The following is an 11,984-nucleotide window of genomic DNA, read 5'->3' as shown; positions in this document are numbered from 1 at the left end:
TGTTATTGATTCAATATGACATTCCCGGGTTTTTCACTTTCAGCTGCTGCCGCAGGGGTCAATGGGGCATCAACCACCGCTGCAAGGCTGATCAAGCGTAGAACCCTTGTTTTTCTTTTGTATGTTCTAAAGCCTATTTTGCACAATGTCCACAAATTCTCCATGGTATCAATGAATCAATCCCAACCCCACAATACATATGCTAATGGCAATCACAACACTCGATTTCACAAGCTCATCTGAATGGAAGACAGTGAATTTCTCCTTTGATCTCAATCTCCTGCTTTTGCTTTTCAAAATGAGTCAAAAAATTGGATTTTATAGACAGCCCATTGTGGACACTGATTTTCCCATTAAATCACAAATTCTTGAATAAATCACGATACATTTGAAGTTTGGAAAATCACAATATTTTCAGGCCATTATATCACTGCGCTTAAAGAATCACAAATATATGCAGTGTCTGGAATATATCACCGATAGTTGCAGTGGATTCTCTGTTCACCTCCCCAATGGACAGTAGCCCCATTGACAGAGAACTTGCACTATGGACCCATGGGACAACGATGTCAATAGCTCATGTTTCCTTACTATAGCATTAAGAGTGTCAGCCAAACTATAAGGAATGCTTAAATATTACTCTCATCACAGCACCAAAAGCAAAAAAGAAAATTCTCACACTATTCAGGCATGTGATAAACTACGTTCGTAAGATGCATAAAGGAGTAAAAACCCTTTTTATACTGATGTCACTACACATGTGCTAGAGCAAATTGCTGGCAATGTAACAAGAATTCCTAATAGTCATTGCTTCGTTAAAAGTAAACCATGTATCACACCAGCCTTGGTTCTCAACATTGTTCAGAGAGGTGTAACATCCATTAGCTCCAAACAGCATTAAAAAGTTATGCTTCTGGAATGACATAGAAGAATCCCTATACATATATCAATATGCCTATTCGTATTAACAGTTGGACTCATTGACCCTCTTAACTTACTATTGAAATGGCTCATATTAACAATTGAACTCACTGACCCTCTGAACTTACTATTGAAAGGGTAACTAGGCATAAATAAACAATACATTATACTGAACAGAATGAACTAACTTGCTCCACGAGTTAACAGCTGCACTAATAGGCATCCTTCACAGTTGTTAAGTTTCATAATACCCATTTGTTTCTTCCGCATAATAACCATACTGTACAGCCTGTCCATATAAAAAATGGTTACTTACGGGAGCAACCGGATTGGCAGTTGAATAAGAATATTTGCTACCATTCTTCTGTGTTAGTTTTGATCGTCCTTTTGTGCTTCCTTTTGTATCAACAGAGAACCCTGCGGATAGCCTTATTTTATGTTGCAAATCAAAATCAGAATCTCCCATCACCTTTGCCTTTGTGTTCTTCTTAGAATCAACCTGCTTCAACTCCAACCTATATAAAGCACAGGCATCACAGTTATTCATTTCATACTCATAAAGATGCCATTCAAACTGAGTCGATGGCTGAGGATCCATGTAATATGATCTCTTAAGCCCACCAAGATCCTTCATGACTTGCTTTCTTGATTCATGCCAACCACGACCATTATAATCTGGCAATGATCGTTGTTTTCTATTTCCACTCTCAAAAGCCCTTCGTGGTTTGTCAAAGAAAAGCCACTCTCTGATAACTTCACCTTGAAGAACAAACAAGTCAAAGAGCTCTGCAAAAATAAGACAAATACCAGTCAATTTAGAAACTCTGAAGCTTTACGTATCTAATCAGAGAACCCTTATCAACAAATTTAGGTTCTCTAAAAAACGAAAGCTCCTCTGAATCTTTAAAAAGTCATGTTATTCATGACTTTCACGTTCCTTTTTTTGTACTTTTCATAAATATGTAACTAGATGCAATAGGTATACATATTGCAATATGTGAATACAATACCTGGTGCATTCCAGGGTGATTTTGCCGTTGCAGCACCTTCGCATTCAGGAATCCCAACAGCTTTTCCCATAGTTTTTGCATCAAGGGCAGCAAAGAGAAGGCCATCCTTCAGGTCAATGCCTCCAGGTCGTAAAACAGGTCCCATGCCTGGTGGGCCTTCATTCAAAGCCACAATTCCATGAAAATTGCTACAATAGTCTTGGCACCAATCTGATCTTTGAGCAGGCCTAGGACAATCCCAAAGTGCACATTTGGGGCCTAAGAAAGCCTCGGGAGGAAGAGAAATTCCAGGGCATGGACCTTGAAATTCAGGTATAGTTTCTTCCTCAACCTCAGGGTCAAAAGAGAGACATAGATTATGATTAAAATCCCGATTCATCTGAGCTGCTGCTTCCACGCCTTCATCAATAGTCTGCAGTAAAGGTTCGGCATGAATATTTTCAGACCTACTAGTCCCATCGATGGCTTGTGCTTGTGTATTGACATTGTCCACATAGAAGTCCTGAAGACAAGGAAAATGTATAATTAGTCAGAACGATCTCAAATTAGTGCCAGCAACTGTACACTAAGATTAAGAAGAATCGTTTGGCAACACCTTTCTCATTTCACCCGTGGGGATCACCTCCTGAAAATTAGTTGGATTAGCAGATTCAAGCGTATTTTCATTGAGCTGAAGCTTAGAGCTACACGGTGCAGCAAGAACACTGGTAGCGTCATCTTCCTCTTCATGAAGTTGCAACAAACGCCACATATCACAAGACAAATCTGACGAGCATAGGCTTGCTTCCTGTATAACAAACTCAAACATTAGAAATATTGAACTATTTGTTAAGGTTCTCTTTTTTTGGTATCAATCTTGGACAATAATAATACTGAAGAACTTATAAAGTTTGGTTTCTCAAAAAGGCAAAACAACTTATTCTATTGATATCTTGATATGTCAACTCCTGCTATTCGTTGCAGATATTGGATTTCAGCATTAAACATCCAATAAAGAATGAACAGGTCAACAGAAGAAATAAATGATTCAAGGAAAACATAAAGAGGCCTTCATCTGATAACCATGAACCCAGGAAGCTTACAAACGTTTACTTCATAAGAATTATTCTATAATACAATGACCCTTCTGTTGTTCTTACTGAATGAAAATAAATAAGAATAAACAGAATTTGAAAAAAGGATTAGAAAGTGACCAGCAGAGATGTATTAGGTGATGCCTCATGTAGCTCAGCTTTCCATTCCCGCAGCAACTGATGAACCTGCTCCTCCAAAACTACAGCATCACTGACCCGGCTCTCTTTCCTGGCCTGCTGCAGGTCAGTGAACATTCCCTGCAAGTCATCAACTCTGTTTTTGGCCTTAGTCTTGAATAGCTGATGAGCTGTTGATTTTGACGTGCTCTTTGACCTTTTCCCCATCATTTGTAACTTGTTCCTTCTATTGCAATATAAGTAATGTATGATGCAAAATCCTCAGAAGAATCTTACTGAATCACTACTAGCACTAGACATTGTTCCTTCTACAAGGTGTTTGATGATCGACTTGACTTCTTACAAAAACTCTCAATGATTGGTCCCAGCAAGTTTCTTAACAATATCTCTAGTGGAAATGAACTCTGATCCCAGTGAATTGACTGGTCTAATCACCGTGCAACCTCTGCCAAAATTGTTACAAGAACAAATTCATCTCTTCTTCAAAACAAGTCCTTCGGAAGTTTAATCTCGGTCTGTCCTAAAAGAACTTTCCTAGCTAATGAACAATCTTCACAGAATTCTAGACTAACTATCCGAGATGTCGGACACCAATTCTACTCCTCTGTTAAATGACTAATAGACAACTATTTTCCCAAACCAAAAACTACTCCATATATCTCACCACTTGATACAAACTTTGCTACCACCGACTCCTCTAATTAATAGAATTTGAAAAAAGTTAGACTAATCGTCGATCTGAATTGTCAGCTATTCAATAGGTTACTCAAATCAACTGGTGCCCGAATCCCGTATTTGCTCAGTTCAAAACATTAAACCCCCTTCTTTTGAATGACCATAATCTTCCACAAATATTGAAATTATTGAAAGGATTAAGGAACAGTAGCACAAGTTGTATTTATAATCCCAATAACACAACAAGCAATCTCAGGAAGATCTTCAAAACCCACAGTTCATATGCACTCTAATTTCTATAACGGTATAACCTCGTAACCAGCTTCCAATCCAAGACTCCCCAAATGATTCAAACAGCTCTAAGACTCAATAAAAACAAAAATTCTGCTACGGCCAACTCTGTATCAGCCAGTCGCAGCAGAAACACATCAAACACAAAATCCTACTCAGAACATTATACTGCTATCCCAAACCCCCAAAACTCTCAATTTGGGTTCATTCGTAAAGGCTTTTTGAGGGTTTGATAATGCAAATAAAAACTAATGTTCGAATCCAAGGCACTTCGAACACAAATTAAAAACCTGAACTTAAGAAACCCTGGAACCCAGTTCAAGTACTAAATGAGATTTGAAAAACAAAACGCAGAACCTCATATTACTGTCGTTCTGCTCCATTTTTCAAGCTTTTTCTTCGCAGAAATTCCATGATTCCCTTCTCCGGCAATCCAAGAAGAAATTCAGGCGAGAAAAGAGGAAAGACGGCTTCAAATGATGAAAAATTGAACCAGGATATCTCATACAAAAAGCCCCGCACTTCCGGTTAAAAATAGGCCCGCGGGAACCCACGACCGTATGAATTTCGGGGTGATTATACGAGTGTATGTTGTATTTCATGATCTCCTTACATTTTCATTCCTTGTGTCGGTGGAATCTTTTTCTTTCAAGAAACTTTAAGGTTTATTTAAAAAATGATCATAAGACCTATTTTATTTTTAAACCGGAAAAATGTATATAGAATTTATTATTAAAATACTAGCTTTTTAAATAATATTATTTTATTTCTAAGAGGAAAAACGTATATCAATTTTTTTTTTTTAAATTTGATTAGCACGAGTTTGTCATGGTTATACTTGTATTTTAATTTAATCTGGTGAAATTGTTTTTTTCCACCACCACTCTTTTATCAAAATTTTAAAAATTTGAAGTTATTTAATTAATGTATTTTAGAGATTTTTCAAAACATTGAATTTATTTATATAATTAAAATGCATTTTAAACTACAAAATTTATTTATATAATTAAAATGCATTTTAAACTATAATAATAAAATCACATTTTTTCTTAAAATTGTTTTATAGTGATGCAAAATTTTATTTCCAATTTTAAACAATAACAATAAAATCACATTTTTTCTTAAAATTGTTTTATAGTGATGCAAAATTTTATTTCCAAAAATACATTTTAAACAATAACAATAAAATCACATTTTTTCTTAAAATTGTTTTATAGTGATGCAAAATTTTATTTCGTCTATAAATTAGATTACGCATATGAATATATATGTTTTATATATTTTATGAAAAAATTTCAACTTTGATCACACACGGACAAAATTACACATCATACTGGGCTGTAGAATGAGCCTCTCAGCTCAATAACCAAACATAAAAAGAATATAGAGAAAATAATGTTGTTTAGAAAATAAAAATAATTCAAACAAGTAGTTTATCTAGTATATTGATGTTATATTTTATTAAAAAAAATTAATACATCAATATGGAAATAATGATGTAGTTTAATTTATAGATGAAATGGTATTTTTTCCATAGCATTTTTCTGGATAATTTTAATGAAACTATGGCATATATAAAACTTGAATTTAAATTGTAGAATTTGCGTGCCCATCATCTTTTAAAATGCAAATCCTCATTTTTCTTGAAATTATATCACCAAATTCTAATAAATACAAATCACAATTTTTCTTCCGGTGAAAAAAACTATCTCAATTATAAATTAAACTACCCTCTTATTAAACCTATAACAAAAATAAATATTTAAGAAAAAATATAAAAAATAAACACACTTTATAAAATGTTATTCAACATTATAGTAATTACTCCATAAGTTTTGAAGTGACATGTTTAATATTTAATTAAAAGTATTTAAAGGATAAATTAAAAAATTTGTTGCGAGGAATATTTGGTATATATTGATAAGATTTTTTGGAGATACATACAAAGTCAAGATGAGAGTACGATATTCCCCGTCCACTGTTAGAAAAGCAAAAGGTAAAGGAACAAATTACATGGGTTTCTGGATCATAGATACCAAGTTTAGCACACCAAGGAAACGAGGAGGGAGGCCCCACCAAACATGCGGTCCACCTAACATGTTATGGAATCGCTCACTACGTCTTGAGAAGTTTCCATTAACTTCATGGGTTTGAATGGAATTAAGTGGACTTTTTGGATTTTTTTATTTGAAAATATATATGGGGTGGAGTAAGGTGAGTGGAGGGATGATATGGAAAATGTTGGTTTGTTCCTTTCATAAAAAGGGAAAATAATATATAAGATAATATGGAAAATATATATATTTTTGTTTTATTTCTATTTTCAGATAAGATAATATACAAAATCTTTATCATAATTTTATAATAATGTTTTTTTTTTATTATTATTAATAAGTTTTTTATTTATGTATTGTTTACAAAAGAAAATAGAATGACTAATTTTTGATATGATAAAGAGTATAAGATTGTTAGAAAAGTCATTACAAATGTTTCTATCTTCTATCGAGTCTTTAAATTCAACCGGATAAATAGGTTTAAAGCTCTAATTAAAGAGACAAAAAGGTATTATATATATAGAAAATAAGATAAATTTTTGTGTCTCTCTAGGTTAGATCTTAAAAAATTCTGGAAGAAAGTAAGAGAAACTTTTCCACCTCTCTAAAGCTAGATCTTAAAAAAATTTGGAGGCAAACTCTAACCCATAAAACTAAAGAAATCAATTTGATTCCTTGAGGGATTAGATTTCATACATTAAAAATATTTATGAATCCATTGATGTCAGGGACAGCATTCAAACCCTTTCTATAGAGAAAGAAGTTTTTGCTATAGAATACATGAAGTTTGAAGTTGTTTCTCTTCTCTTCTCTTCTCTTCTCTTCTCTTCTCTTTTTTTTCTTTTATTTTTTACCCTTTTTTTAATACGCAATGAATTGATAACTTGTTGGAGTAATCTAGGTGAGGCTCAAGATCAAACCTAGTGGTTACCATTATAATACTAAGAATACATCCAACAACCCATAAGCCAGATATACCAAGAATTTATGACTTAGCAAGATTCGAGACTCCATGAGGGTTGGGGAGTCTACTCCTTGAGCCTTGTAACAATGGCCCAAAGATGTTCCCCTGTGGAATTTGAAACTAGGTGGAGGGGATATCCTATTGTGCCAACCGCTCGATTGTCCCACGAGGAGACTAGAGTTTGAAGTTAAGCGGCTCAGAAAAAGGGAAAGTTAAGGACATTGAAGGCTATAGAGTAGAAATTTTAAAAATTTGAGGGCATATCCTCATCCCTCACATCCATAAGCTCTTCAATTTAGTAGTCAAACAGGGCTTCCCAAAATCCTGGACTCAAAGCCTTATTATATATATTTTTAAAAGTGCATATAAAAGGAATATCTCTAATTATAGGACCATTGTGATTAGCCCCCAATAGTCAAGCTATATGGAATTATTTTGGAAAATAATATCGGTGTATAGCTAGAATGCCACAAAAAGAGCTAAAGGTAAAACTAAATTTAAGAGCTATCATTTTGTTCTAAACCATCTTATTACACTTAGTGTCATTTTGGAAAAGTGTCAAATAATAAAACCAATATCATGCGTTGTTTTATTGACTTTAGAAAAGTTTTTGACACAGTGAACACAACTAATCTTTGGAATAGATTACAAGAGTTAAAAGTTGTTTTTGAGTTGAGAGTTGCTACAATAAGGTTGTATGAGAATGTTATTGCAAAGTTTAGGAACACTAAGGGCTAGTCAAAATAAATTAATTGTAATATAATAGTCATGCAAGGTTGTCCCTTATCCCTTACCCTTTTTGGCATATACATTGACAAGTCAAAGGATTGTTTGGAAGAAGCAAGTTGTGTTGTCTCAAGTCTAGTTGGTCTAGTGATCATTCTTCTTTATTACACTGATGATTTTACCCTTATGGGAAGGAGTCCCTATGATATCAATGAGCAACTAAATTTTCTCAAGGATTTGTGCTCTAGTAATTGGGCATGATTGTTCACATTGACAAAAAGAAGGTTATGATAATTAATTCACAGAGATTAATTATGCTAATTTCATGTATGAAAACAACACCTTGGAAGAAGTGACTTCATACGGATATCTTGAAATCAATCTACATCACAAGCTTAACTAGAACTGTGGCGTTTAAAAAAGGAAAGATGGTGGGTGGAAAACTTATTGTGTACTTGAAAACAATTGTAAATTAATGAACCTTTGGCTATGGGACAAGAAGAAATCATCTTTGATATAGCAAATCTAAAAAGTGTTTTATAATGTATAATTTCAAGATTAAAGGCAATATGCTCTATCTTATGCTCCTCATAAAAGTGAGTCTTCCTGCCATTGAGAGCATGACTATGACTAGGTACATAATGTATAAGAACAAGATAAAAAACATGGAAAGTGAGAGACTTCCTGAGACTATTTCAAGTTCCAGTAAAAAACAATTATTACTCAAGCAAGGTTCACATAAATATGCCAAGTTTTGGTTAAATCATTGGCGACTCAAGAAAAAAGTAACTCTATAGAATAATTATAATATTATTTCATCTAAATTTAAAAATAAACTGTGATGCAATAAAGAATTAAATATATATATATATAATTAAATCTATAGTGTAATGAGATGATCAACCTAAAATAAAAAATTAAAAACATCTCTTTATTGGAATGAATATCAATATTGATGAAATAAAAATAAACTTTCATTAACTTAAGAGAAAAACAAAAAGTTAAACCATTCATAAAAGTTATGTTTAAAAACATTTATCATTCTTAAAACAAATAAGAAAATTAAAAATAAAAAACATTTATTCTTAAAATGGTACTTACATTCATATTAAATCACAATCAAAATATGATAATTTAGAATTCCATAAACCCAATTTTATTTTATTTAAGCGGATGTTAATTATTATCATTACAATTACCATAAAAATTAAATTAAAAAAATAAATAAATGGCTATTTTTATTTTTACACATACTTTATTAGAAGTCAAATTTTGACTAGGTATTGTTTGAAAGAATTTAAATTAATTAAACTGATTTTGATAAATTTATCGCTTCACTGCGGTTAAATCACAATCCAACAAGCCGCCCTTTCATAAAGACAATATACTTTTACAACGGTGGTGGTGTGAGAATAAAGTGCCATACATGGTAACGTGGCAATAAAGGCAAAATAAAGTTTTTAATATATGACTAGGAGTGGAATATTTTGGATATATATATAACTTTAACTTAAGAGGGCATACTTTAGTTGAATGTGAACGTGAGGATCAGATTTATCTATCCCTATGACGGTTGTTGCTCACTGATGAGGATGATGACACGGATTGTGTGTATGCTCTCACTCAAATTGTAACACGTCATTAATAAGTAGCATTAGTGGTGTCAAATTGTAACACGTAATTAATAACTAACATTAGTGGAGAGTATAATGATAGACCTCATCAATGAGATTGAAAATGTTTTGTTTGTTTTTTTTATATTATTTCAAAAAAATTGGATTACATTGAAATGAAATGATATTTAGGAGTAACACTAACATTTTTTTTTTCTTTCTCTCTTTTTTCTAATGATGATTAGATGGAAGGACGGTGGGAGGCTTGGTCACATGGCCGCCCATCCGCTCCGAGGCCAACATGAAGCGAATTCATGGCAACTTGCAGGCACCATTAATACGGTGCTCAAGTCAAGAACTCTGTAACCAGTGTAAGGAAATGGCCTCCACGGACCATAATGCAGTGTTTCCTCCTCTGGTCAATAGCACTTGCCCTCCTCAGGCAGCGGAGCCTTGCTCTCGCACCGTCACTGGCAGTTGATGTTGGCTGCTCAGCTGTGTGGATGTGGGAAATGGGTATCATTTCTCCCAAACCACGCACTGTAAGCTGATTCCAGCCCAAAATCCCTTTGTTTTCCCTCTAAACAACCATTCCTCTGATTCAACAAGTGATAGCTCTGCGACGAATTCTGTCATGGCGCGCATCCACCACCGCATGTGCAGCAGAAGAGGAGGCAGTCGTGGCGGAAGCATTCATCCTTCGGCTGCACCCAGCCCTGAATCTGCTTCCCCCTCCTCTTCTCCTGTCATCCCACATCCCTATAGCTCCTTCTCTAGCAAGTATCCAAACACCCGAAGTGGTAGAGGGTGGGCTTAGCTCCAGGGTGACCGCAGAATGAACGCAGCCGTCGATACTGCCAATTTTCTCCTTCCCCCTCACCCCGCTCCTCACACAACTCAATTTCGCTTCCACAATACTCTACATAGGCCTGTCATCACCGCCACTATTACCATCACCTTCACTGAGGAAATTGACCCGTAGGAAGCTCAGTCGGGGAACAGCGGTGAGCAGCAGAGGGCTGCTCAGCGGAACAGGAATGCCCGAGACCCAGGAAAGTAGCAGCTAGTTGAGGACTATGCCACCCCGCACGGAGAGGAGCTGGTTGGCAGCCAACCGATCACCGAAGGCAGAGCTGGAGACACGAAGGCAGCCGGTGGCAGAGTAGGAGACACGTCCAGCAAGCATGCAGCAGAGGGTAGCTTTGTTGGCACTCAACCAGCTCGTGGAATACTACACAGCACGTCAGCAGAGGAGGAGGAGTGGTACAAGTATGCGTGTCCTATCGTGGAAGAGCCTGCCGTAGACAACCTCCAGGAGGTCCATCCTGATTGACAACTAGGCTGCCAGGTGTCGCCCTTCTGCCAGCTGGAGTTTTCTTATGCTGTTGGTTGATATTTGCTATGTTGTGCTTTGTGAAAACTTTTCTTTTGGTTAATTTTTGATATGTTTTGGTTTTTGTCAAAACTTGTAACCCTTGCGTGGGTTTTTATCTGGTTTCATGGACTGGTTTCACCCTCGAAGGGGCAGTCGCGCTTAAGCTGTGATAGTTTGTGACAATTGATGTTCAACACTGCTGAGGCCATAGCCTTGTTGTACTTTTATTTCGTTACATACCAATAGAATAGTTTTACTTAGAAAAAAAAACACTCATTTTTTTTAATCTCTGTCGTTATGAAAATTTATAAAAACTTTCAAAACACAATATAAATATATTTTTGTCATATTAGGTTTGGAAACTTTCAATATAAATTATATATTAAAGCAAGAGCCATATATCTCATTGGGATGCTTGATACTTGTACTCATACTCACATTTGCTTAGGAACAGATATAAAAACGACCATTATGTCACGATTGGAGAGCCACTAGACTATTAAAAACTAAAACTGGCATCAGCCCAACAACTAGCAAGTCGTCCACAAAATTCATAGCCTTCGCATAGCATCATAAACTTATAGCCATAGATAGAAAAGAAAACTCTGAAGACTAAAAATCAAAACCATAAGCAAACCTCAAAAGCCCATGAACAAGATCATACTATGTCGTCATCATCCATAGACTTGAATACCAACAAAGGGCCTTTCAAAGACAAAACTAGAAGCTTCGAGAGAGGCCCTAAATTCGCCACCCACCACCCATGCTCATTGTTCATTCTTTGAGGAGGAGATATTGGTCGGAACCCTTGCACTAGAGCTAGGGGGATTTAACGGGTCCCCACCATCTGAATCATATACAATGTGACTCTCCACATGCACTAGCTGAGCATCGATTTTATCCACACAAAACCTCAGGTTCCTAAGAATTATCTTCATATCCTCCAAAGAGACGAAAATATTGTATTTTTCCACCTGCTTATCTCTCAGAACCAAACCTAGCAATGTCTTCATTTGCCAATGGAGCGTTACTGAATTTAAACACTACATATGCCTTCCATTAGTATGCCCAAGGTCTGACACCCAAACTGACATATCCTCCAGCAACTCTGATTCCGAGAGAAATTGCCTTTCCTCTCCAACTT

The 11,984-nt window shown here is 35.3% G+C and overlaps 1 protein-coding gene across 1 annotated transcript; it reads right to left on the bottom strand.

The window, feature by feature from the left end:
- Positions 1-785: 785 nt before the first annotated feature.
- Positions 786-4,687, bottom strand: LOC149159656 (transcription factor VOZ1-like). Its single transcript, XM_089436534.1, has 4 exons — positions 3,125-4,687; positions 2,527-2,718; positions 1,932-2,433; positions 786-1,707 (listed from the first exon to the last, which is right to left on the bottom strand). Exons 1-4 carry the CDS (start codon positions 3,350-3,352, stop codon positions 1,157-1,159), a joined length of 1,473 nt encoding a protein of 490 aa, XP_089292660.1. The 5' UTR covers positions 3,353-4,687; the 3' UTR covers positions 786-1,156.
- Between the last annotated feature and the right edge of the window lie 7,297 nt (positions 4,688-11,984).

This window comes from Pinus tabuliformis, chromosome 5_2 (assembly GCF_031772625.1).
Source record: "Pinus tabuliformis cultivar Carrire ecotype Pingquan chromosome 5_2, CPIR1, whole genome shotgun sequence".
Lineage (NCBI taxonomy): Eukaryota > Viridiplantae > Streptophyta > Pinopsida > Pinales > Pinaceae > Pinus > Pinus tabuliformis.
This window is presented reverse-complemented; position numbering and strand designations above follow the sequence as displayed.